Source organism: Scyliorhinus torazame, chromosome 15, assembly GCF_047496885.1.
Source record: "Scyliorhinus torazame isolate Kashiwa2021f chromosome 15, sScyTor2.1, whole genome shotgun sequence".
In the NCBI taxonomy this organism is placed as follows: Eukaryota; Metazoa; Chordata; class Chondrichthyes; order Carcharhiniformes; family Scyliorhinidae; genus Scyliorhinus; species Scyliorhinus torazame.
The window spans coordinates 78,971,144-78,997,306 of NC_092721.1; the positions used below are offsets into that span (position 1 = coordinate 78,971,144).

The 26,163-nt window shown below is 47.1% G+C and overlaps 1 protein-coding gene across 1 annotated transcript in view; it reads right to left on the reverse strand.

Moving 5' to 3' along the window:
* Positions 1-26,163, reverse strand: part of LOC140391630 (protein diaphanous homolog 3-like) — an 837,607-nt gene that overhangs the window by 713,137 nt on the left and 98,307 nt on the right. The window contains exon 4 of the mRNA XM_072476316.1: positions 4,617-4,721. Coding sequence (XP_072332417.1) covers positions 4,617-4,721 — 105 coding nt within the window. The remainder of the gene's footprint in view (positions 1-4,616; positions 4,722-26,163) is intronic.

A 26,163-nucleotide genomic window follows, 5' to 3' on the forward strand; every position in this document is an offset into this window, starting at 1 on the left:
CCTCCGCAGTGTCCTGTAATGACTGCCTTTTACAGAATCATCCATTGGAAGAAAGCCCTGAAAAATTGGAGGAAGGAAGTACATTACCCGTTCAGAGTCAGAAATAAGGGATCTAACCGAGAACAGAAGATTCAAGCTATTAAGTATTATAACCTTACCCTGCACTCTAAGCATATAGTTGTCCCTAATATGACCCACCCAACCTCTTTTGACCCACTTCCTATTTATATGCCACTATAAGAATTTGAGATCCCTTTTAAGTGCTATTAGATTATCTCGTCACCAGTCTTATTTTCTTCTTCAATTCCCCTCTCTGCATATTAGACGCGATTTAACAGAAAAGTTTCTAGGTATCATTTCAGGCGGATTAGGCTGGGAGTTTCTCCCCGGCTCTTGTCGGCGATTTCCCCAAGATTATCTCACCACACTTAGTCACTTTTTGGGGCCCTGGTGAGTTCCTCTTAGGCCTAGCCCACACTTGCAAAGTTTTTTTAAAACTTTTTTTTTTTTTTTTTTTTAAATCACTGGGAGTCGAACCCACTGGCCAAACCGGCTCCTCAGAGATCAGGCCACCATTTTAAAATGGTGCCCTGATCTTTAAGTGAGCTCAAGAGTCCCCCACACACCCACCAATGACACCCCCGCACACGTGGGCATCACCCCCCCCCCCCCAATCCCCACCACTCCCCCAACCTTCCAGAGGTCCCTTCATACCCACCCTTCACCTCCCCCACCCTTCATGCCCCCCAAATACCTGTTTTCTTGAGAATGACCCCCTTGGCAGTGCCATCCTGGCACCCAGGTACTGCTCCTGCCAGCTTGGCAGCACCAAGATGCCCAGACAAAAGGGGAAGAGCCACAGTGCCACCCTGCCCTGTCCCTGACCACCCAAGGGCCTCCAAAGGCCTGCCTGGGAGTCAACCCTGGTGCCGTCCTGCCTGGCCCATGTTTATGTAGACCATTACAAATCGGCACCCGGATGGGGTCTCCCTGGGGAGCCCGATAGATGCCGGGAGCCAGTTAGATCCAGCGTCAGCACGGTTAAGTGGGTTCTTAATCTGATTAGATTTTGAGAGATGCAACAGCTCTCAGGAAGCCCAGGTAGGCCCCTCCTGGCATTTACCGGCCACATCCCACTCCAATTCCGGCAGGACACAGGGGGTAAATCACACCCATTGTCTTCTGTTATGATCCTAACTGGGTTTACAACTGACTGGTCAGGTCCCGGCTCAATGGACCATCACAGGACTGCCAATTAACTTTTAACAAAAGAATGAAACGTTTATTTAACATGAATAGCTTGACTATAATAATATACTCCTTCACCCACCTATATCTTCACAGACATATATAAATTTTTTACGTTAACACAAGTGTCAGAATACATCTTATACATAATGTTCTCAGCATGTACTTAGTCCACATAAACCAACAGGCCAACTGTGGTGAGACACACCACACTTTTAAGCCAAGTGGCAGGCACCACCGAATGCAACTTTTGTGGATTTCTGATCAAGTTCCCCCAGATGTTTATCACACGGTGAGCCAACTGGTCTCACTGGAACTCCTCGCTTGGGTCACTGTCAGTGCAGGGTCTGCATGTTCTCCCCGTGTCTGCGTGGGTTTCAGTTCAGTGAAGAATCCGATTGATTGATGATGATCAGATGTCCTGTCACTTGGCTTCAGTCTTGCCATGGGATGGTTCCAAATTACAATTAACAATCTGGCTGGCTAGGCCCATGAGTTGTAGAACCCTACCATCTTCCCCCTCAACTCGAACTTTATTTTCTCGAGTGTTTGGAACTCCAGCAGGTCCCCCCCCCCGCCACGCCGAGGCACAGGGCAGAGAAGCCAACCTCCACCCCAACAGAATCCGCCTTCAGGCAATGGGAGGAGGGGGGTGGGGGGGGTGTTTGGAATGTATAAATTAATGATTATTCTTTTTCATCAGTGTTTTGTATTCAAAATGTTGGGAGCTGTTTGAGGGTGGGTGGGATGAGAGGATTGTTTGCTAGGGGATTGCCATTGTATTTGTTGTTATTGTTAATTATTTGTTGTTGTAAATATGAAGAAAATGTGAAAAAGGAGAATAAAAATATTTATTAACAAAAAAAAAACGATCTGGCTTCTTGTTAGGATGTCTGTCAGCCCACCAATCCACTGTATGTCTCGCACCTGGGCTCTCGTATCACCCATCACAAAAGGCACTCTTTCTTTGCACTATCTGACTGATCCTTCCTGGTAGTTGGGATGTCTATGTTAATTTCAGGTGCGTTGCATCCCGTTTATACACCCGCCCGCGTCCCCGACTGGTTCAAGTGGTGATAGATTCGGAAATGTTGATATACAAAAAGGACCTGGGTGTCCTTGTACACTAGCCACTAAAAGCAAGCATGCAGGTGTAGCAAGCAGATAAGGCAGCAAATGGTATGTTGGCCTTCTGGCCTTCAGTGTGTTATGGACCAGAGTTTAGAAAACTCCAAAGCGTATCATGGAGTTCACCTGACCTACAACTGTTTATTAATTTTGGTTACGATGAGCACAAGGGCTGCCTTTCAGGTGTTATTCAACAGAGGCCTTAAGCACTTTTATTCAAAAACAAGCTTTATTCTACAAATTTAGTTAACACTTTTATATAAACACACAGTATTTTTATCAACTACCAACATAAATACCCCACACAGCTACAGTAATCTATGTATCACCCTTAATAAATTCCCCCCTTTAACTGTTCCAATTTAATAACAAGATCCCAGAAACTAGAAACCCATTTCCAAAGGTGTGGCCCAGCACACAGCACTCAAGACCTGATATGGATGCTCTTGTTTCCTTTCCAAAACAGCAGGTTTGAGTTCCTTCCAGAAAGCAATTATTTCTTTTAAGTTATCAAGTAGTCTGGAAGCAGCTTTTAAAATGAAGATAGAGAGACACTCCAAGATACTTCTCTTTCTGAGTACAACAGCCAAATGTGAAAACAAAAGCAAAAACACTCAGAGCCATCAAAACAAGCCCCAAACCAAAGCGGAAGTAAAACCAAATTCCAGAGCCACAGCCCAGCTCCACCCACACAATGGTAGCACTGAAACCATGTGATTAGACAAAAACATTTCTTAAAGGGATACTCCCATGACAAGTGCAAGAGGAGTTGAGTACAGAGGAAAGATGTTTTACTGCAGCTGTAGAGGGCCTTAATGGGACTACACCTGGACAAGGTGTACAGCTTTGATTTCCTTCTCTAAAAAAGAATACACTTGTCATTGAGAGAGTGCAGTGTAGATTCTTTGGACTGATTCCTGGAATGGCAGGATTGTCGTATGAGGAGAGATTGGCTTAACCAAGCATGTATTCCCTGGAGTTCAGAAGAATGGGGGGGGGGGGGGGGGGGGTAATTGAAAAGTGTAAAATTCTGAGAGGACAGACTGAATGATGTTTCCTCGGGCTGGGTCACAGTCCCAATGTTAAGGGGTAGACTATTTAGAACCGAGATGAGAAAAACCTCCTCACTCAGGGGGTGGTGAACCTATGGAATTTTCCAGAACAGAAGGCTGTGGAGACCAAGTTACTGAATATATTTAATAAGGAAATAGATTTCTCGACTCTAAAGGCATCAAGAGGTGTCAGGAGGGCATGGCACCTCTGAGATAGAGGATCAGCCATAATCACATTGAATGGAGGAGCAGGCTTGATGGGCTGAATGGCTTACCCCTGCTCCTAATTTGTGTGTTTCAATGTCTGTTGAAAAGAATAATCATCCACATTTTATATATCTGGAAAGATTACAATATCAGCCCTCACTTTATGGATATTTGCAGTAAATTGAAGTTTCTAAAGGTAAATCCACATGTCCCATGGACTGACAATTTTTAAGTATGCAAAGGGCAGAAGCAGCATACATCAGGACAAACAATATATACACCGTTACGCCACTGAGTTATCCAATAAAGTTCAGGTGAAATATCCAGTACACATTCCTTATCACTTTGATACAATGAAAAATAATCTGCTTTCAAAGAATATTGTTTCGACTGGAAGTAGAAATCAGATATAGCACAAGGAAATGTCATTCATCCTAAGTAAAAGTGAGCAGTAGTCATTGGTTGCTCATATCAAGACGTCAGAGACATTAAAATTATAAAGTTACAACCAATTTTCTGTTGCACTTAAAAAAATGTTTTAACATTTATTCCTCAAGTAAAACAAATACATCTAAACTTGGGGAAAATGGCTAACATTTACTTTCCATATATTTATTATAAAATCGCAAACGATATATAGTGCAAGAATATGGCCAACAGAATACCAAGACATAGTGCAGATTGTAGATGATTGTAGATGAACGTAGTTTTGAAATGTTTGCCCATCAGCAGCAGCAGGAGATCCCAGTTGGATAACTTTAAAAAGACCAGTCAGTGAACCAGATTTCACTTTGAGAAAGCATTAATTGCATTCAGTTACACTTAAGATTGCTCAGCTGGATGATATCTGAAAAGACCAGCGATGCACACAAAATATCTTTGTGGTTCATCTAGCTTGACTCTTTAAAAACAGATCAAATATATTGAAAGTCAAACCATACAACTAAAATGAATTCAAAAACGGCTTCACATTTTACTTACGGTATTGGCAGTTCCACCAATGTATTGCACAACCATTTCCCTTTTAATGCTCAAGTCTTTCTTGCGCAGAGGAGCCTTCCGTTCTTCATTTAAGTTCATATCTTCCTGTGAAGATAATAATTAGCTGGATTAACTTGCTGAAACACTGTATATTGCCAAGTTATTAGTTATGACAAGCGAACAAATCCCATCATAAAACCTATATTGACTGGTGTCACCTCATGTCTATTGTGACCTTTACAAGCAATTTTTAAACACAAAGCTCAACTTATAATTTTCCAGATTCAGGCATCCAAAAGATAATCTCCTAAATTTGAGCGAGGAATCTCCTGAAAGACAGTACAGCTTGCACTTATGTTGTGCTTTTCTTCTCATTCTCAGGATGTTTCCAGTACAGCCAAAAAAGTAATTTTTTTTTTTTATTTGATGAAAGTGTACATTCCAGAGTTACATTGATAAATCCAGCAACTAATCCTTTTCTAATGGCTCCACAAACAGTGAGAACCAAATCGCCTGTTGAATTATGTCATCTACAAATGGAGCAGTAATACCATTGCTCACTCCCTCCTGTTTTAGAGTTCAGAGCCCTATCTCTGTTACATTGAGGAATCCATCACAAATATAGAAAATTTCAGTTGAAAGGAACTCTGCCTACTTATATTACACTTGTGTCAACAGTCAGAGGTTCCGGAGAACATTCTCAAATCCTAAAGCAGCATTTGCATGGATAAAAACACAAGGCTACTGTTTAAAAAATTATCTCAGCCACTAACAACAGTGAAGAATTTAAACAGTGAGCCCTCTATTTTTAACCTATCATTGAATTTTAATTTGGCCAAAAGTTAACCTCTACTGCATAACATTTGTGTGTGCGCGTGTATGCACACATGTAAAGGTCAGGATATGTGTTTACCTTTTCAAATATCTAAAGCCTTTTGCCACCGACAAAGCCTTCCTGCCTGTGGTGTTGGGTGTTCTAACACACAGAAGAGCCAACACAGTTGCATATGGTACAACACTTGTTTATTTAAACTCACTATTTACAACTTGGTCTTTGCACTCTGCACGTGGGGGGCTCCCTGCTTGTGGTGTTTCAACAGCTCTTTCATGCTTCCTTCTCCCCAGACCTACTGACCTCCAGGTGTCGTGCTCGTGCTTTTTATGTGGTTGGTGTTCTTGTCTGTGATTGGTTGTGGTGTTGTGTACTCTGATTTGCCTGTTAGTGTGTCCATCATGATGTGTGTGTTTGAATATCATGACATCCCCCCTTTTTACAAAGATATGTGCCTACGTGGTAATAAATATGATCGTGACGTGAGTGCATCTAAGAGTGTGTGTGTGTCGTGTGCAGCATGTGTCTATGACGGAACTATGTACATGGGGCGATGTCGAGTGCGTCACATGAATCCAGTTGTACCATAACATAACAGAAATGCGAACGAGAGAAGAAGAAAAAAAATTTTGAACAGTTGTCCAGTCAGACGACATCTGGAACGATAAACAACAACAGGTTATCATGTAAAATTGTCCAACTTATTAAACATATGAACTGTATTATAAGTCCATTCTAATGGGTTTGCGACGAATTCGGGTTGACCGCCTTAAGGGTGGATCAAGAACCACCGGCTGCTGTGCAGGCATGGCCATGGGTGGCGATGGAAAGGGCGTGATGTGCGGCAGCTCCACAAAGTCATCCTCGGAAGCCTGTTGAGGATCTGGCGTGTTGTGTGGCTGTGAACGTGGAAGTCGGCGAAGGGCGCGCCGATTGCGGCGACGCACGGAACCATCCGGCATGCGAACCAGGAACGAGCGGGGAGCCACTTGTCGGAGGACTTCGGCCGGTGCTGACCAGCCACCATACGGTTGATGGACGCGTACTTTGTCTCCGGAGGACAGGGGGGGCAGGTCCGTCGCTCGTGTGTCGTACCGACCTTTCTGGCGATCACGCTGCAGTTGCATGTCCCGAAGAACCGCCTCATGGTCTGTTGTCGGTGCCAGGACGGAAGGTACCGTCGTCCTGAGGGAGCGACCCATTAGTAGCTGCGCTGGCGAGAGGCCCGTGGATAACGGGGCCGATCGATAGGCCAGCAAGGCAAGGTTAAAGTCCGATCCGGCATCAGCCGCCTTGCACAGGAGCCGCTTTGCGATGTGGACACCCTTTTCAGCCTTCCCGTTCGATTGTGGATGCAGAGGGCTGGATGTCACATGAGTGAAACCATATGCTGCGGCAAAGGACGACCATTCACGGCTGGCAAAACAAGGTCCATTGTCTGACATGACAGTCCTTGGAATGCCATGGCGAGCAAACGTTTCCTTGCAGGCCCCAATGACTGCGGACGACGTCAGATCATGGAGAGGCATGACTTCCGGGTAGTTTGAGAAGTAGTCTATAATAACAATGTAATCTCTGCCGAGCGCGTGAAATAGGTCAACACCCACCTTCGCCCAGGGGGACGTCACCATCTCGTGTGGTAGAAGTGTTTCCGGAGGTTGCGCCGGCTGAAACCGCTGACAGGTTGTGCAGTTGAGCACCATGTTGGCTATGTCTTCATTAATACCCGGCCAATATACCGCCGCCCGGGCCCTTCGTCTGCATTTTTCGACACCCAAGTGGCCTTCGTGTAGTTGACGAAGAATCATCTGGCGCACACTGTGTGGAATGACGATCCTATGCGATTTCATAAGGACCCCGTCTATATTGGTGAGATCATCTCGCACATTGTAAAACTGGGGGCACTGCCCTTTTAGCCACCCTTCCGTCATGTGGCGCATCACTCGCTGCAGCAGAGGGTCAGTCGCCGTCTCTGCGCGTATGTGGGCCAGACAAGGATCATCAGCTGGCATATTTGCTGCTGTCAGAGTCACGTGTGCCTCAATTTGACGCACGAACCCCTCCGCATCTGGTGGTGTGCTCACTGCTCGGGAAAGAGTGTCCGCCACTATGAGTTCCTTCCCCGGAGTGTAGATCAGTTCAAAATCGTACCTCCTGAGTTTGAGTAAGATGCGCTGGAGGCGAGGAGTCATGTCGTTCAGGTCTTTGTTAATGATGTTGACCAGGGGGCGGTGGTCAGTTTCGACCGTGAATCGTGGCAGGCCATACACATAGTCGTGGAACTTGTCCAGTCCAGTTAACAAGCCCAGGCATTCTTTTTCGATTTGCGCGTAGCGCTGTTCGGTAGGGGTCATGGCTCGTGAGGCATACGCAACCGGGGCCCATGATGACGTGCTGTCTTTTTGCAGGAGTACCGCTCCAATACCAGATTGGCTGGCGTCTGTTGAGATCTTTGTAGGGCGAGTCGCGTCAAAGAAGGCCAGCACTGGTGCCGTGACCAGTTTGTGCTTGAGCTCCTCCCATTCCTGCTGATGCGACTGGTGCCAGTTGAATTCCGTCGATTTTTTTACGAGATGGCGCATGTTTGTTGTATGAGAAGCCAGGTTGGGAATGAACTTCCCAAGGAAGTTGACCATGCCCAGGAATCTTAAGACAGCCTTCTTGTCAGCCGGTCGTGGCATGGCTGTGATGGCGCTAACCTTGTCTGCATCGGGACGGACCCCGGACCTTGAGATGTGGTCCCCGAGGAATTTCAGCTCCGTCTGGCCGAAAGCACACTTCGCACGGTTGAGACGCAGGCCATTTTGCCGTATGCGGGTGAAGACACGTCGAAGACGATGCATGTGTTCCTGCGGAGTGGTGGACCAAATGATGATATCGTCCACATATACACGTACCCCTTCGATGCCTTCCATCATCTGCTCCATAATGCGGTGGAATACTTCAGATGCCGAAATGATGCCGAATGGCATCCGGTTGTAGCAGAATCTGCCAAAAGGGGTGTTGAATGTGCATAGTCTTCGGCTGGCCGGGTCCAGTTGGATCTGCCAGAATCCTTTGGACGCATCCAATTTAGTGAATATGTTGGCTCGCGCCATCTCGCTGGTGAGGTCTTCTCGTTTTGGGATGGGATAGTGTTCCCGCATGATGTTGTTGTTCAGATCTTTTGGATCTATACATATACGGAGCTCGCCAGAGGGCTTCTTTACACAGACCATGGAGCTGACCCATGGCGTGGGCTCCGTGACCTTGGATAGGACCCCTTGGTCCTGAAGAATCTGCAGTTGTGCCTTGAGGCGGTCTTTGAGAGGCGCAGGAACCCTGCGAGGTGCGTGAACGACAGGGATGGCGTCCGGTCTGAGTCGAATCTTGTACGTGTGTGGCAATGTCCCCATGCCTTCAAAAACCTCCTGGTTGTGAGCGAGGAGGGAATGGAGATTCGCGTGGAACTCAGCATCCGGGAAGTCGGATATCTCATCTGGAGAGAGAGACATGATGCGCTGTACCAGGTGAAGGACCTTACACGCTTGTGCGCCCAGTAACGAGTCCTTTGATGAGCCCACAACTTCGAAGGGGAGTGTGGCCGTGTACCTCTTGTGAGTCACCTGTAGCTGGCAAGATCCTACGGACGGGATAACGTTCCCGTTATAGTCAACCATCTTAAGCCGGGATGGTGTGATGAGTGGTTTGACCTTCATGGCCTGGACTGCAGAGTAAGCAATCAGGTTGGCGGATGCGCCGGTGTCCAGACGGAAGGCGACGCGCGATCGGTTGACCGTCAGGGTGGCACACCACTCATCGTCTGGATTGATGGCATTGACCTTGTTGACATCAATGACGGCAACTCTGAAGTCATCCTGGTCATCTGCATCACTTAACTGGAAGTCTTGATGCGTGGGCTGGACGGTCCTGACTCGTGTGCGAGGTTGTCGAGGATGCGCCGGATCCATGGGTTGAGCCGCACGACAGCGGGCTGCGTAGTGGCCTATCATGGCACATCTGTTGCACTGTTGGTATTTTGCAGGACATTGCCCTTTTAAGTGTAGACCTCCACACTTGCTGCACGTCATGACGTCACGGCGTTCGTTGCGCCACTGCGCATGCGCAGTGCGATCTTGCGGTGGGCGCGCCTGCGCAGTGCGTCCCTCGTTGTGGCCGTTATTCTTGGCGCGCACCTGCGCGGGAGACCGCGAAAAGCGCGGGAAGCGGCCGCTGTCGTCCGGGCCGTGGGGCGGGAAGAAATCGACGGCCTGGATGCGTTCAACGTCGTGGGCGGCCTGGCTTGCCGATTCGACGGCTGGGGACCCCCTCCGTGCCAACTCGGACGCCTGAAATCGGGCAAAACGGCAGGTCGCATTTTCATGGAGGACACAGGCTTCCACAGCAGACGCTAAGGTGAGGCTCTTTATTTTAAGAAGCTGCTGGCGTAGGCCACTGGAGGCAACGCCAAAAACAATCTGGTCCCTGATCATGGACTCTGTGGTGGTGCCGTAACCGCAGGACTGCGCTAGAATCCGGAGGTGCGTCAAAAAGGGTTGAAAAAGCTCCTCCTTACCTTGCAGGCGTTGCTGAAAGATGTATCTTTCGAAAGTTTCGTTTACTTCAGTTTGAAAGTGCTGGTCCATTTTGAGGATGACCGTGTCATATTTGGCCTGGTTTTCGCCTTCCTCGAACACCAGTGAATTAAAGACATCATTTGGGTGGGGGCCTGCGTAGAAGAGGAGCATTGCAATCTTCGAATCATCCGAGACATTCTGTTTTTCGGTGGCACGGATGTACAGGTCAAATCGCTGCCTGTAGAGCTTCCAGTTGGTGCCTAGGTTCCCCGTGACTTGCATCGGCTGCGGTTTGCCGGTGTGGTCCATGTCCAGAATGGCAGGTTGGTAGGCAGGTATCGATCCACTCCTGTACCATGTGGTGTTGGGTGTTCTAACACACAGAAGAGCCAACACAGTTGCATATGGTACAACACTTGTTTATTTAAACTCACTATTTACAACTTGGTCTTTGCACTCTGCACGTGGGGGGCTCCCTGCTTGTGGTGTTTCAACAGCTCTTTCATGCTTCCTTCTCCCCAGACCTACTGACCTCCAGGTGTCGTGCTCGTGCTTTTTATGTGGTTGGTGTTCTTGTCTGTGATTGGTTGTGGTGTTGTGTACTCTGATTTGCCTGTTAGTGTGTCCATCATGATGTGTGTGTTTGAATATCATGACACTGCCTTTCCCCCAATGTTGAGTGAAATTCACTGTGAACTCATTAGCCTAAACCTTGGCTGATTTTCTAGGGCACCCATTGTGGTGAACCACTGTAATAGGAGATGTAAGGTAGGACCTGCACTACAGGTTCGCCGATAGCTCCTGCCGGCTGGTTCCGCCCACGGAGAACTGTGTCAATATGCATGACCTCCAGTGCCCTGCCATTTCGCCAGCTGCAGCAGGAGGCCACGCATCTGACTGTAATAAAGCCACAGTTGTACCCAATTTTTTTCTTTGTGCAATTGATCGTGCATCACCCATCACAATCTGTGAATTGACGATGCCACTAGAGCCCCAAGTCAATAATCTCGGTGGAGGCCAGTAACATGTTTATTTTTGTTTAGAATCCGATAATTCAAGTGTTTAAGAACGAAAACACGAGGTTTAAAACAAAAGAACTTTACTACACCAAAACCAATGAACATAAATCTTATTGACTACATCCTTAGTCACTTATGTTTGAGATTCTATGAAATCTATTACATACAATCTAAAGTCGATCTCCTTATATCCACTTTCTTTATACATCCATTTAACTTACACTCCAAACTCAAGCCAGATGCTTCAGCGGTTCATGTAAGGGTTTATATTTCTTGGGCTTTCCACCACTTCTGACAAGTTGCTCTCTTCAAGCCAGACAATAGTTACAAACACTCCGTTCAACACTGGCATATAGCCACCTCAGGTCAGAACACTATAATAAATGCCAAATACTGCAGATGCTGGAAATGAAGTTCTGAAGCAGTCATGTTGTACTTGAAACGTGATCTCTGTTTCTGTCTTCACAGATGCTGCTCGACCTGCTGAGTTTTTCTTGCCCCCCGACCGTTCGCGCAGAGTTCCCGCCGGCAGCGACCAGGGGTGAATGGCACCGGCGGGACTCTGTCGTAACGGCGCGGCCGCTCGGCCCATCCGGGTAGAGAATTGGCGGCCCCGCCGATTCCAGTGGCCGGCGCCGCGCCAAACGCGCCTGCGCAAATGGCGCCGATTCTCCCTAACTTGGAGAATCGGGCGCAGGCGTCGCGGCACAGTTACGCCAATTCTCCAACCCGGCGCAGGGCTCGGAGAATCGCCCCCATAGACACCAATTAAATGAATGCCGGAAATCTGAAATACAAACAGAAAATGCTGGCAATACTTTGCAAACTATGGCCTAAGCCCCTTAATGTTGCTATCACCTTCCCAATATTTCCAGCATGTTCTGTTCCTGTTTCAGCATGGAGAAAATGAGAATTAATATGAAAAATCTCAGGTCAAGATTCAGAAATATGCCTCCCTTCTTTCAGCCTAAACTATGTGAACTAATTTTTCAGATTATTGATCAAACAAGGTGTCTCACTAGCTTCTGACTAGGTATCTCACTAACCCCTTTTCCCAATGTCCTCATCTTTCCCGAATCCTTGGTCCCAATCATGTCATTTCCCTTCTTTCTCCCAACCATTTAACTTCTCACTGATGTTCCTTTCTAATTTAACTCCACTCTCTTCCCCTCCACCACATCCCAGTCATACTTCACAATCCCTATCCTTCCAGTTCACTCTCGCCCTTTGTGGACTCTCTCATTGATCTTTCTCAATTCCCTTAATCCCACCCCATTTCTCTCAACCTTCATACCTTCCCTTCTCATTCTACTACCTCTCTGTCACTTATATTTTATTGTGGTTGCAATTGCCACCTGTGAAATTTCAATTGCTGTCTTCCCAGGAAACAGAGGAATGTCACGAAGGCAAGTTTTCTGTTCCAGACAGGAGAGAAATGGCTAGATAACTTCTCCTCTTTTTCCTCACCTGTCGGTTGTGCACGACAATGTGTTTATTTTAAAGGAGTTTTTTAAAATCTCGAGTGTTGTAATTTTAATAATGGACTGGCTTTCTAGTATTCACACAATATTCAGAAATGTAAATGCAATGAAACACTCACTCCCTCAAACACAAACAATCCCCAGGGCCAGATGGCATCTACCCCAGATTACTGTGGGAGACAAGAGATGAAATCGCTGGGCCTCGGACAGAAATATTTGTCTCTTCATTGGCCACAGGTGAGATCCCAGAGGATTGGAGGATAGCCAATGTTGTACCGTTATTTAAGAAGGGTTGCAATGATAATCGGGGTAATTAGAGGCCAGTGAATTTGACATCAGTAATAGTGAAATTGTTGGAAAAGATTCTGAGATAGGGAGCGGGATTCTCCCTTCTGGGGACTAAGTCCCCACGCCCGTTGGAAAACGGGCGAGAATCACTCCGGACTTTTTCCTCGCAGGTCCGGGGTGATTCTCCATTTTCCAGGGGGCTCGCAGAACCCTGGCGTGCGCCCCGCAGCTCTGGCTGCCGGCTGGGCCCTGCGAGCTACAACGCGCGGCCGCGCATCTGCGCGACGGCCCACCTCAGCACAGGCGTCGCCGACATGGAGGAGTCACACAGCGGGCCCACGCGGAGGAAGGTAGGTCCCTCCCAAATCACGTTGGCCCAACGATCTGTGGCCCCACCACCGCTGAGGCCCCCCGGAGTCAGATACCCCCCCCCCCCCCACCATGACCACCACCGCGGCCGTGGGTCCCAGCTCCTCCCGGGTGATACCACATGTCAACCACGCCAGTAGGAGTTCGGCCAGTCGACTGCGGAGAATGGCCGCGGGGGCCTGTTCCAACGGACCCCGACCGGCGCCACGTCGACAGCGTGCGCGGTACTGGTCGACCGCGGAGAATCGCCGGCGAGGAGGGTTGCAGAATCCCGCCCAGGACCTGTGCACATTTGGAAGTGAATGGTCTTATTAGCGACAGGCAGCATGGTTTTGTACGAGGGAGGTCATGTCTCACTAATTTGATTGAATCTTTTGAGGAGGAGACAAAAATGATTGACGAGGAAAGGGCTGTGGCTGTAGCCTACATGGACTTTAGTAAAGCATTTGATAAGGCCCCTCATGGCAGGCTGGTGCAAAAGATTAGATCACATGGGGTCAGTGGTGAACTAGCTGGATGGATCCAGAACGGCCATGGCCATAGAAGACAGAGGGTAGCAGTGGAAGGGTGTTTTTCCAAATGGAGGTCTGCAACTAGTGGTGTTCCTCAAGGATCAGTTCTTAGACTGCTGCTCTTTAAAATATATGTAAATGACTTGGAAGAAAACGTAGCGGGTCTGATTAGCAAGTTTACGGATGATACTAAGATTGCAGAAGTTGGGGATAGTGACGATGATGGTCAGAGAATACAACAGGAAATAGATAGGCTGCAACATTGGGCAGAGAAATGGCAGATTGAATTTAACCTGGACAAATGAGAGGTGACGCATTTCGGTAGATCCAATTCAGATGGGAGCTATAAAATAAATGGCAAAACCATCAGGAGCATAGAGACACAGAGAGATTAAAAGTGGCAGCACAGGTGGAAATGGTGGTAAAGAAAGTATATGGCATGCATGCCTTCATAGGACGGGGTATCTAATATAAAAGCTTTTAAATTATGTTACAATTATATGGAACGTTGGTTAGACCACATTTGGAATACTGTGTCCAATTCTGGTCACCGCACTACCAGAAGGACGTGGAGGCTTTGGAGAGAGTACAGGAAAGATGTACCAGGATGTTGTCTAGTATGGAGGGTATTAGCTATGAGGAGAGATTGAATAAACTGGGATTGTTCTCCCTAGAGACGGAGGTTGAGGGGCGACCTGATAGAAGTTTATAAAATTATTAGGGGTATAGATAGGGTGAACAGTCAGTTGGAGGCTTTTCCCCAGGGCAAAAATGACAATTACAAGGGGGTACAAGCTCAAAGTGAGGGGGGAAAGGTTCAGTGGAGATGTGCAGGGGAAGCTTTTTACACAGAGGGTGGTGGTGGCCTGGAATGAGGTGGTTGAGGCAGATACGTTGGCAACCTTTAAGACTTATCTGGATAGGCACATGAACAGACAGGGTGTAGAAGGATACAGGCGGTTGGTCTAGATAGGACAGGTGATCAGCGCAGGCTTGGAGGGCCGAAGGGCCTGTTCCTGTGCTGTATTGTTCTTTGAACATACGCAAGATGGAATTAGAGAGCCAAAGCATGCATTTAGGTGTCCCCCCCCACCCCCGCTGACGTTCACTCTCCCGCGAAGAAGTCGATGAATGGTTGCCACCTCCGGGTCAACCCCAGTACAGATCCCCTCACGGCGAACTTAATTTTTTCCATACTCAGAAAACTTGACATGTCCAAAAGCCATAGATTGGTCTTCGGGGGTTTTGAGTCCCTCCATGCCAGCAGTATTCGCCGCCGGGCTATTAGGAAAGCAAAGGCCAGAACATCTGCCTCGTTCTCCCCCTGGACTCCCGGGTCTTCCGAAACCCCAAAAATTACCACCCCTTGACTCATCACCACCCTTGTTTTCAGCACCCGGGACATGACCCACGCAAATCCCTCCCAGTATCCCCTAAGCTTAGGACATGCCCAAAACATGTGAACATGGTTCGCTGGCCCTCCCGCGCATCTAGCGCACTTGTCCTCTACCCCAAATAATTTGCTCATCCGAGCTACCGTCACGTGGGCCCGGTGAACAACCTTAAATTGAATCAGGCCGAGCCTGGCACATGTTGCGGTTGAGTTTACCCTACTCAGGGCTTCCGCCCACAGCCCGTCCTCCATCTCCCCGCCAAGCTCCTCCTCCCATTTGAGTTTCAGTTCCTCCGTCTGGGACTCTTCCCCCTTCGTGAGCACCTTGTAGATATCCGAGACTCTACCCTCTCCTCGAGAGACGATTCTGTCCTGGTTCCCTATTGGCGGGAGGCGTGGGAAGGATGGGACCTTTCTGCGTACAAAGTCCCGCATCTATAAGTACCTAAAGTCTGTGGTGATGTGCATCACTAAATACATGTAAGCTAGACAGACACTAGAGGGAGCACCAGAAACATCACACACACACACTCAACCAATAGATAAGCTACATGGGAGGCGACCAATGGACATTCACGATACACAAAGAGGTGACACGACCACAGGGGGGCATTACACCAACCGATCCATAAAGGACACGACACACATGATCACCCCTTTCGGCCAGTGGAGACAGTCGGTGAGGAGAGGCACAGGGTTGATTCATTATTCCACCCACCACGTGGAAGACAGCAGATGGTTAGCAAGTTAGGTAGCGATAATAGGATTAGCAGTAGTGTCGAACCTAAGTTATAAAAGTGTACATAGTGTAAATAAATGTGTTAAAGTTATTTACACGTCTCGACCTTCCTTGACAAATGCAACGGAAGGAAGCCGCTTATGTCACGATGGAAACATAACAAAACAAAGTCATTTCCCCTTACCAGCCCAAATTTCTTCTCCAAACCCCTCAAACTCTCAAAGCTCCCCTCCAGGAACATATCGCCCACCCTCCCCACCCCCCGCCCACCGCCATGTTCGAAACCCTCCATCCATGTTCCCGAATCGATGGTTATCGCATATTGGAGCCCAGACAGACGCACCCACCTCCCCTATATGCCTCCTCCACTGGCCCCATATCCGCAGGGCCGCCCCCACTACCGGGCTGGTGGAGTGCCTGGCCGGCGACAGAGGTAGGGGAGCAGTGACCAGGGCTGCCAAACTGGTGCCCCTGCACGAAGCCACCTCCACTCGCTCCCAGATAGATCCCGTACCCACTTCCTTATCATGGCTATGTTAGCCGCCCAGTAGTAGTTGATCAGACTCGACAATGCCAGTCCCCCATCGCTGCGGCTCCTTTCAAGCATCGCCTTCTTCACCCGCGGAGATTTTCCCGCCCAGACAAAGCTCATAATGGTTTTGCCAGTCCTTTTGAAGAAGGACCGTGGGATAAAGATCGGGAAGCACTGAAAGATGAACAGAAATCTAGGGAGGATTGTCATCTTTACAGTCTGCACCCTCCCCGCCAGTGACAGCGGGAGTGCATCCCATCTCTGAAACTCCCTCTTCATTTGTTCCACCACTCTAATCAAATTTAACTTGTGCAGCCTGCCCCAGTCTCGTGCAACCTGTATTCCCAAGTACCGGAAACTTTCCTCCACCAGCCTAAATGGCAGCTCCTTCAGTCTATTCTCCTGGCCCCTTGCCTGCACCACAAACATCTCACTCTTGGCCATATTTAATCTGTACCCTGAAAACCGGCCAAACTTCCTCAATGTTTCCAGTATATTTTCCATCCCGGCCAGTGGGTCCGACACGTACAGGAGCAGGTCGTCCACATAGCGAGAGACCATATGTTCTTCCCCACCCCCCCCCCCCACCTAGTCATTCCCTTCCACCCCTTTGCAGCTCTCAACTCCATCGCCAACGGCTCTATGGCCAGTGCGAACAGCAACGGGGAGAGTGGGCACCCCTATCTGGTCCCGCGATGTAGTCTGAAATAATCTGACATTATCCTGTTCGTCCTAACGCTAACTTTTGGGGCCTGGTACAATAGTCTGACCCAATTAACCAGTCCCTCCCCGAACCCAAATCGTCCAAGCACCTCCCACAAATAGCCCCACTCCACCCAGTCGAAGGCCTTCTCAGCGTCCATTACCACCACTACCTCCACCTCCTTGCCCATCGGGGGCATCATGATCACATTAAGCAATCTTCTCAAGTTCGCTGTCAGCTGCTTGCCTTTCACAAACCCTGTCTGATCGTCCCCAATCACCTCCGGTACGCAGTCCTCAATTCTAATCGCCAGGACCTTGGCATCCACATTGATCAGGGAGATTGGCCTGTATGACCCGCAGAATTCCGGGTCCTTGTCCCGTTTCAATATCAGCGAGATGGTGGCTTGCGACATTGGCGGCGGCAGGGTCCCTCTGTCCCTTGCCTCATTAAAAACCCGTGTCAGGATCGGTCCCACTATCTCCAAGAACTTCTTGTAAAACTCTACTGGGTATCCATCCGGCCCCGGGCTACTGGGTAGCCATCCGGCCCCAGCTGTACAGACAAACCTTTGCAGGTGTTGACAAATTAGCTCCTCTCTCAATGCCTGGGTTGATTGGTTGTATTTCTTTCTTCTGGTTGAAGCATGGTCCCTCTTGTTCGGTTAGTGAACAGACTGACTTGCCTCTGACTAGTTCTTGGAGTAATAGGATTTATTAACTGAAAGCCGGTTTCGATCATGTCACCAGATGATTAATGTTTCGATTGCATATACAAAGCATTTGAAATTGGATGTCATTGCCTCACAATGGGGGATATTCACATTTGCTTGTGATAAACCGGTTTCTCCACACTTACTTTGTTAAGTTTCAAGCTTGCAGACACGGAGATCACCGAGATGGAGCTGCTGATTTTGAGTTTTGGTAAATACCCAGATAACAGAAGTGTCAATTCATAAATGGTCTCATTTTGAATGCCTTTTCAAGAGAGGATCTTCCAACTACAGACATTTACATTTTGATACGTCTCCCAAAGCATGTTCAGACACAACTTAACCCTTTTTCGTCCAAAAATAATCCGACCTTCAGCGGCCATATTTGTAGTGCATTGACTTTACCTTTAAACAAATAAAGAGCCCACATTGAATAACGTCCATATCTTGAAAGTTAGCAATATGATAGATTATTTACTGGGCATGTTTCCAAGAATCTAGAACATGTTCTATGTTCTATAAGTGAAAGTCTTTGACTTTAATAGTGGGCTTCCACAGGTCTTGCAGATTTTGGAATGCAGAATATTAAACCAAAGCTAACGAGGTCACAACCCACAACCAAGAGATTGCTGCTTAGAATTGGGCGTATAAACCCTTTTTTTCGTGTTCCAACATCAGGGACACCTCTTTGACAACTCTCCACTCTTAGGAACCTGACATGTTATGATAAATTACCCAGATTGTTGGCCACAAAGACAGCAACAACTTACCATCGAGAAACACCAGAAATAATGACCCTTACAAACTCTTGATTTCTCCAATTACTGGTCAAATAGGCCGTATATTCCCAGTTAATGCTGAATCAATTTTTTAATACAAGGAGCAGAAGCACTAGTCAAGCAACAATAAATAGATAAATTCTGGTTACAATTTAAAACAAAGTGTTTCTGTTCAAAATTAGCTTGCTATTGGGTTCTTTTATTCAGTCCTCGTAGATTAGGAAAGCAGGACTTCCGGTGACGGTGATGTGCCGAGCGGACGCACATCAAGTGGTTCTCCTCCGAAACAGGACAAATAAAAGGCACTTTTAGCTGAATATCTTGTCCAAATTTTCTTCCTGCAGGAAACATACCTGAGGGGGAAGTACTGGGTGGGACCGACGTATCATTCATGCTACATGACGAGGGCTTAGGGGAGTAACCATAATGATTAGTAAGAGGACGACATTTACGGCGGAAAGGATGGTTACAGATTAAGGGGGACGGTACTTCATAGGCAGCGGTATCCTGGACGGGGCACCTGTTGTCCTGGTTAATGTGTACGTGCCCAACTGGGACGACACAGGCTTCATAAAAAGACCATGGTGGAAATCCCTGACATTGACACACACCGACTGATCATGGCACACACCGACTGATCATGGTCGATGGACTGGACATGCCAGTCATGGGGGACGATAAGTGGGGGGAGCTGGAAGTACCAATAGGACTGGGAGAGATCATGGAGAGTATCAGCTCCATGTAGGGGGGGGGAAGGAGTCAGGACCAAATAGGTTCCCTGCGGACTTCTAGAAGAAATTTGCAACCAGCCCTGGCCCCCCACCAAGGGACATGTTCGCAGATTCGCTGGCGAGGGGCACCCTGCCTCCTACGCTACCACTGGGCACAATATCGCTGATACCCAAAAAAGACAAGGATCCGACGGAACGTGGGTCATATAGACCCACTTCACTGCTGAATGTAGACGAAAAGATACTCACAAAAGACCTGCCAAGAGACTGGAGAACTTCATACTAGAAGTGGTTGCAGGGGACCAGACAGGCTTTGTCAAGAGTAGGCAGCTAACTGCGAACATCAGGCAGCTGTTGAATGTAATAATGACCCATTGCGGGGAGAGAACACAGTCTCCTCGATGCAGTGAAGGCCTTCGATTGAGTCGAATGGAAGTACCTCAGAGGTGCTGGAGCGGTTTTAAGCTAGGGACATGATTCACCTAATGGGTAAAACTCTTGGACAACGCCCCAAGGCGAGCGTTCGGACCAACACCACCAGCTCTGAATACTTCCAGCTACACAGAGGCACAAGGCGGGGATGCCCACTGTCCCCGCACTTGTTCACCCTGAAAATTAAACCACTGACGATCGCTCTGCGAGATGCGAAAAGCTGGAAGGGTATACAAAGAAGGGTCAGAGAGCACAAGGTATCGCTCTACACAGATGACCTGCTCCTCCAAGTCTTGGTCCCACATAATGGCCTGAAAGCAATCATGCAACTTCTGAGAGAGTTTGGAGCCTTCTCGGGTTACAAACTCAACTTGGGCAAGAGCAAGGCATTCCCAGTGAACCCAAATGGGGGAGGGACACAGCTGGAGGGACTACCATTCAAATCCGCCCAAAACAAATTCTGATACCTGGGGATCCAGATAGCCCACGACTGGACACAAATCCACAAGTGGAGCCTGACCAGTCTGACAGAGGAAGCAAAAAAATGCACCTGCAGAGATGGGACCCGCTCTCATTTTCCCTGGAGGGGAGAGTGCAGACGATCAAAATGAACGTACTGCCGAAGTTTCTCTTCCTGTTGAGATCCATACCGAACTTCATTCCCTAGGCCTATTTCCACAAAGTAGACAATATGATTATGCTGTTTGTATGGGGGGTAAAAACCAGAGGCTCACCAAATCAACATTGCAAAGGAGGAAAAACATGAGCAATCTAGCCATGCCAAATCTACAGTAATACCTCTGGGTGGCCATAGTCAAGAGGACGAGGGGTGGATACGAGAGTCAAACACGGAATGGGTGAGGCTGGAGGAGTCCTCCGAGCACTCGCCACAGCAGCTCTCCCATTCCCCCCCATCAAGGCACACATCCAGCCCAGTGGTGGTAGCCACATTGAAGACGCGGAACCAAATGAGGCAACGTTTCGGTTTAACCGAGATGTCCTCCATGGCCCCCATCTATGGTAGCCACAAATTCTTTCCAGCCAAGCTCCGCCACCTTTAAAAAATAGAGACAGGACGGGAGGAACGCTAGTGGTGAGGGACCTCTACATAGGATACAGACTTGCGACCTTGGACGAACTGACAGAGGACCTGGACCTCCCGACGGGACAGGACTCGGGCACTTCCAAATTAAACACTTCAAAGGAGATGGCAAATTACCCCAGGGATCTGAGCGACACTCTCTTAGAGGAGCTAATCAACACGTACAATGAGGAGTCTGGGGAACTGTGGGAACATATACAGACAGTTGGACAGGGCAAGACTACCTTTGGTCAAAACTAGACAGAAATGGGAGGACAAATTGGGGAAAGTGGGTTGGGGACTCTGGAGCGAAGCACTGAGCAGAACTAACTCCACTCCCTCCTGCGCTAGAGGGAACTTCGTGCAATTTAAAGTGGAGCACAGAGCCCATCTGACTAGAACCCAAATAAGCAGGTTCTTCAAATGCCCGGCCAACCACACAACATGTCCCCAGACATGTCGGGTTCCGGACAACCTTCTGTGAGGCGATGTCCAAAGTTGTGGGGGTCAGGGTGGAGCCGTGCCCGAGAGGGAGTCTTCAGGGTATCGGACCAGCCAGATCTTCATATGGGAAAGGGATCCGAATCCTGCTCAGCTGGCGATCAGCAGTGCCACCCAGCTGTGAGAGCTGGTGGAATTTCTCCACCTGGAGAAGATCAAGTACACCATCCGAGGACTTCCACAAAGCGTGGGAGCCATTCTTCAGCCTGTTCCATGATCTGTTCAAGACAAACAGCGACTAGGAAGAGTTGGGGGTGGGAGGGAGAAAGAGAGAGAAAGACAAGGGAGGACACGCACAAGAGACAGGGGCGGGAGGAGGGACCGAAAGAAGGCACAAAATGAAGCGGGGGGGGGGGGGGGGGGGGGGGGGGCAAGGGGAGGGGGCCAGCCAGGCCCCATTCCTAACAATAAAAAATAAAAACCCCAGCAGGTGGGGAAAAGAAACAAAGCTTGTAAAAACCATTGTACATAAGACACAAACTTGCTTGTAAGTGTCAGAAACACCTGAGCTGCTATTTTGTAAATATTCGGTGCTGTACATGTTAAACTGTTATATTGTTTGTCGTGTTGGGTGTTCCGCTATACAAACGAACCAACACGGTTGTAGATGGTACAACTCTTTTATTATTCTGGATAACATCTACTGTATACTTCTGGCTGTGGTTCGTACTTTACCAGTTAACCTGTGGACCCAGCCCTTGCACTATCTTAGAGAGGCACTCGGCATATGGTGTATGTCTGAGTGGAACGCTGTGAGCTCTGTGCCCGGAGCTGTCTCCTGCTGGAATGAGTGGGAACTGTGGTGTTCCCAGTTTTATAGTGCGTGTGCTCTCACTGGTGATTGGCTGTGACGTTGCGTGTGCGCTGATTGGTCCGTTAATCTGTCCATCAGTATGTGTGTGTGTGTGTGTGTGTTTGCACCATGATATGTTTATATGAATATCATGACACTGTTAAAGTTGGAAAATGCCAATAAAAAGATTTATTTTAAAAGGTTAGGAAATCAGTTGCTTTACCTGAAATCATGTCCCATCCGTAATCAATATGACACTTCAATTGTTAACCAGAGATCTGGGCAGGTTTCTCAAGGAAAAACACCAAGCCCCACAGTCAGAGACAGTTAGTAAAATGCAATCAAGACTTTGTAGCAGTTTGGGGTATAATTCACCTGGAGCTCAATCATATTAGAATTTGATTTGAGGTCTGTGAAGGGGGGTCAGGGATATAAAATACAAGAGGCTAGCTATTTAAATCATTGGAAGTCTCGGGCCTATTCATTTTCCATGCATGTTCACAAAAAACACTTCCTGTGAGCAAACACATTTGGGCTAGTTCGCTCTGGTTTTGCCAATTAAGCATCTAGTCAAGAAAAGATAAATTGAAAAATCTCTGAAGTTTGGCAGTTTCCTCGAGGGTCCACAAGAAATTTATGGTTTAATTTTTAAAAGTAGACAAGGAAGTCTGCATAGATCTTCAGTGCAAGGAGTTAAAAGACATGTCAGAGTTGCTGTGATTTTAACAAGAAATTTGTGGTGAGGACCAACTGCAAATAAATTGTGATTAGAATAATTGTTGGTTCAAAATCAAATAGATTCTTTTATACTGTTGAGCAAGACCTTCTGTGAATTTCTCTTTACTTTTGTAAATGTAATGGAAATCTTAAACCATCTCATGGTAATAGACTAAGTAACAAACAGATTAAGCTGAACCTGATTAGAATTCCAGGCAATTTTAGACAATGTTATGATCCCTATGAAGATAACAAACCACAGTCCATATACATTATTAATTACACATTAAATAACAGCAATGTAGGAAGTAGGAAGAAGCACTATTGTTGTAGTGTAGGAAGGAGGAAGGAGCAGTGCTCCGAAAGCTAGTGTTGAAACAAACCTGTTGGACTTTAACCTGGTGTTGTAAGACTTCTTACTGTTATAGTGTAGGAAACAGGGAGTCAGTTTGCATAAAGTAAGCTCCCAAAAACTGTAATGTCCAGATAATCTGTTATTGAATCGTTGATTTAAAAGCCAGGAAACCAGGGGTAACCTCCTTACTCTTCTTTAAAATAGTGCCATGGAATCTTTTACATCCACCCTAGGAGCAAGTCAAGGCCTTGGCTTATCACATCCAAATGGCAGCACGTCAGAGTATGCACTACATCCTCAGTACTGCTTTGAAGTGTGAAGCTAATTTTTTTGCCCAAGCCCTGGAGCCTGTTATTTGTATACCAACTGGGTTTAATTATCTGCAGGTTGGAGGACATCTCTATGATTCTCTATGAAATTGGCAGAATTCGACATGCCAGTTGTTTCCATCGATGACAACAAGGCGTGACTTGCACATTTCACAGAAGCCTCATATTTAACTTGTTATCGAAATTTAAACTTGCATTTCACCTCACTGTACATTCAGCTTGTGATACCATTTCACCTCACTGTCCATTTTATTTCAATGCCCAACACATTTGGTGCTGTTTTAATTGAACAGGACTATGTTTTAACTAAACAGCAAACTTCTCTGTTGCAAAAGTAGCCTGAAGTGAAGAAAGGGGTAAAGCAGCATGGGTCAACAAGACTATAGCGAGGTGTTATCAGTTTTCTGGTGATAGTAGTTGAGACTGTACGCCTGCCACTGCCATCAAGGTGCAATGTCTCATCTTGAGGGCTCTTTTCTTCTGCTATTCCAATTGTCAAAAACTGATCCTGGTGTCTCTTGATATTCACAAAACCCGTCCCTTCTCTGTTGTCCTGTCTTTCATCCCTACTTTTCAATTTTGCATTTGCATTGGCTGTCATTTCAAGCACAAATTTCTTTAGGCAAACAAGTGGCAGAAGGAAGTTAATGCAGGGAAGTGATTAATTTTGGTGGGAAGAATAAGAATAGGTGCCAGGAATCTCTTCCTTAGCCATAAAGTTCTGGAGTGGGACTTGCACCCAGAGACCTGGCTCAGAGGCAAGAACTCTACCCCATAATGTCTATTGCAACCATTATCTTCCTGCTCCCAATTAGATCTCTCCACCCCAAATGGCAACCTCATTCCGTTTCTCTCCATTGCTCCCACTTACATGTGCCGCCCCCCCCCCCCCCCCCCCCAGAGGATCAGTTTGTCCATCCTTTTTCTCCGACTGTCTCTATCGCACACATCTGCTAGCAATCAGAACTAGAGGTCTGTGTAAAACAGGATGAGTTGTCCAGAGTTCAACCCACTGAAAATATGGACAAAAATATGTAATTATTAACGGCTGAAAGAAATACCTAACCAAAAAACGCGACAACAAGCATTTACAGTCTGAAGATTGGTGTCATCATGCTGCTATTTAAAGATACAAAAGGTTGATGTGAAGCTTTAAGATGAAACCAGCAGTTGAACACATCCGAAAAGGGATTTTATTTGTTCATCATCCTGAGAACACTACGAAATTTGGAAAGATTGTTCATACATGGATACTCTCCAGGGTCTACAGAGCAAGGCACACTTCCGCAGGTAATCAGCGGCACAGCCAATATACATCTAGGAGGTATGAAGCTTAAGAGATTCTTTATAATTATGTTGAACATATAACCCAAAATCCAAAATGATTAAAACATATGGAATTCTGAAATGGCTGCAGCGGTCATTGTGTGGTTGGAGCTGGAATGTGATTCTGTCCTTTACTTTCGTATTGAGCTGGAAGCTGCTTTGTGTTTTACTTTCATTTTAGGTAGTTGGGAGTTGCTTTCAAGCAAGAACATGCATTGATCTCTCTCTCTGCAATCTAAAGAATTTCTTCAGCTCACTTGATAATTTAAAAGTAATATCTGCAGAGAATTCAAACCTGCTGTCTTTGTTAAAAAGGGTATGTGACTTATGGATGTTGCTAGGAAAGGTATTAAGGGTTACCTATAGAGTATTGTATCTGTGGGGATTATCAGTGTTGGTAGTTGATAAGATGTTTACTGTATGTTTATAAAATGTTAACTAGATTCATAGAATAATGTTTTTTGTTTAAAAATACTTTAGCTCTTTGTTGCATCACACCTGTAAAGTGGGCCCTTGTGCTTCCCATAACCAAAATCTATTAAAAGTTGTGGGTCAGATGAACTTCATGATATACTTTGATGTTCTCTAATAAATGGCCCTTAATAAATCTAGCATCCATCATGTTTACAAAAGTGTTTCACTATCTCCAGTAGCAAAGTAAATATTCACTGAAGAACCGGGGTCTGGTGACAAAATTGTCCACTCTTCGAAAATTAAAATTAAATTAAATCTAAATTCTCCCTGTATCAATCTGTCAATTCTGCTACAAGCAGCAAGGTGGTTTCTTGGATATAGACCATAAGACATAGGAGCAGAATTAGGCCACGTGGCTCATCGAGTCTGCTCCGCCATTCAACCATGGCTGATATTTTTTGCATCCCCATTCTCTTGCACTATTCTGTAGCCACCTAAATTGGCCAACTCCCGATTTAAAATGGCGAACGGCAAAGGCTGATGGGAAAGTCAGCCAACATAGACAGAAACCAGCAGCTGCACGTTTGCTGTGTATTTACCTCTGAAAAGGCCAGACAACATTGATACCAGCGACCATCAGCATAACAAAGTAGCAGCCATCTGCATACTGATGAGCAATCCCCGGGAACAATAAGTAACATTTTGGACAGACAAAGCAAAGCCAGACTCTCGGCGCCAGCTGGAGCCAACACAAAGGAGGTGAACGAGCACCTCAAGACCACCCATCGATCAGGGAACCGCTCCAGTATTGGAGAAAATCGAACCAAGCGATTGGGACAAAGTCCAATCACTTGGGACCAGGTACAGGGTCTGCCCCGAAAGGCGGGAAGCCCCTGGGGACTATAAGAGTTAAGCCCCAAGTTCAAATCGCTCTCTTCTTCACCTCTGCGTCC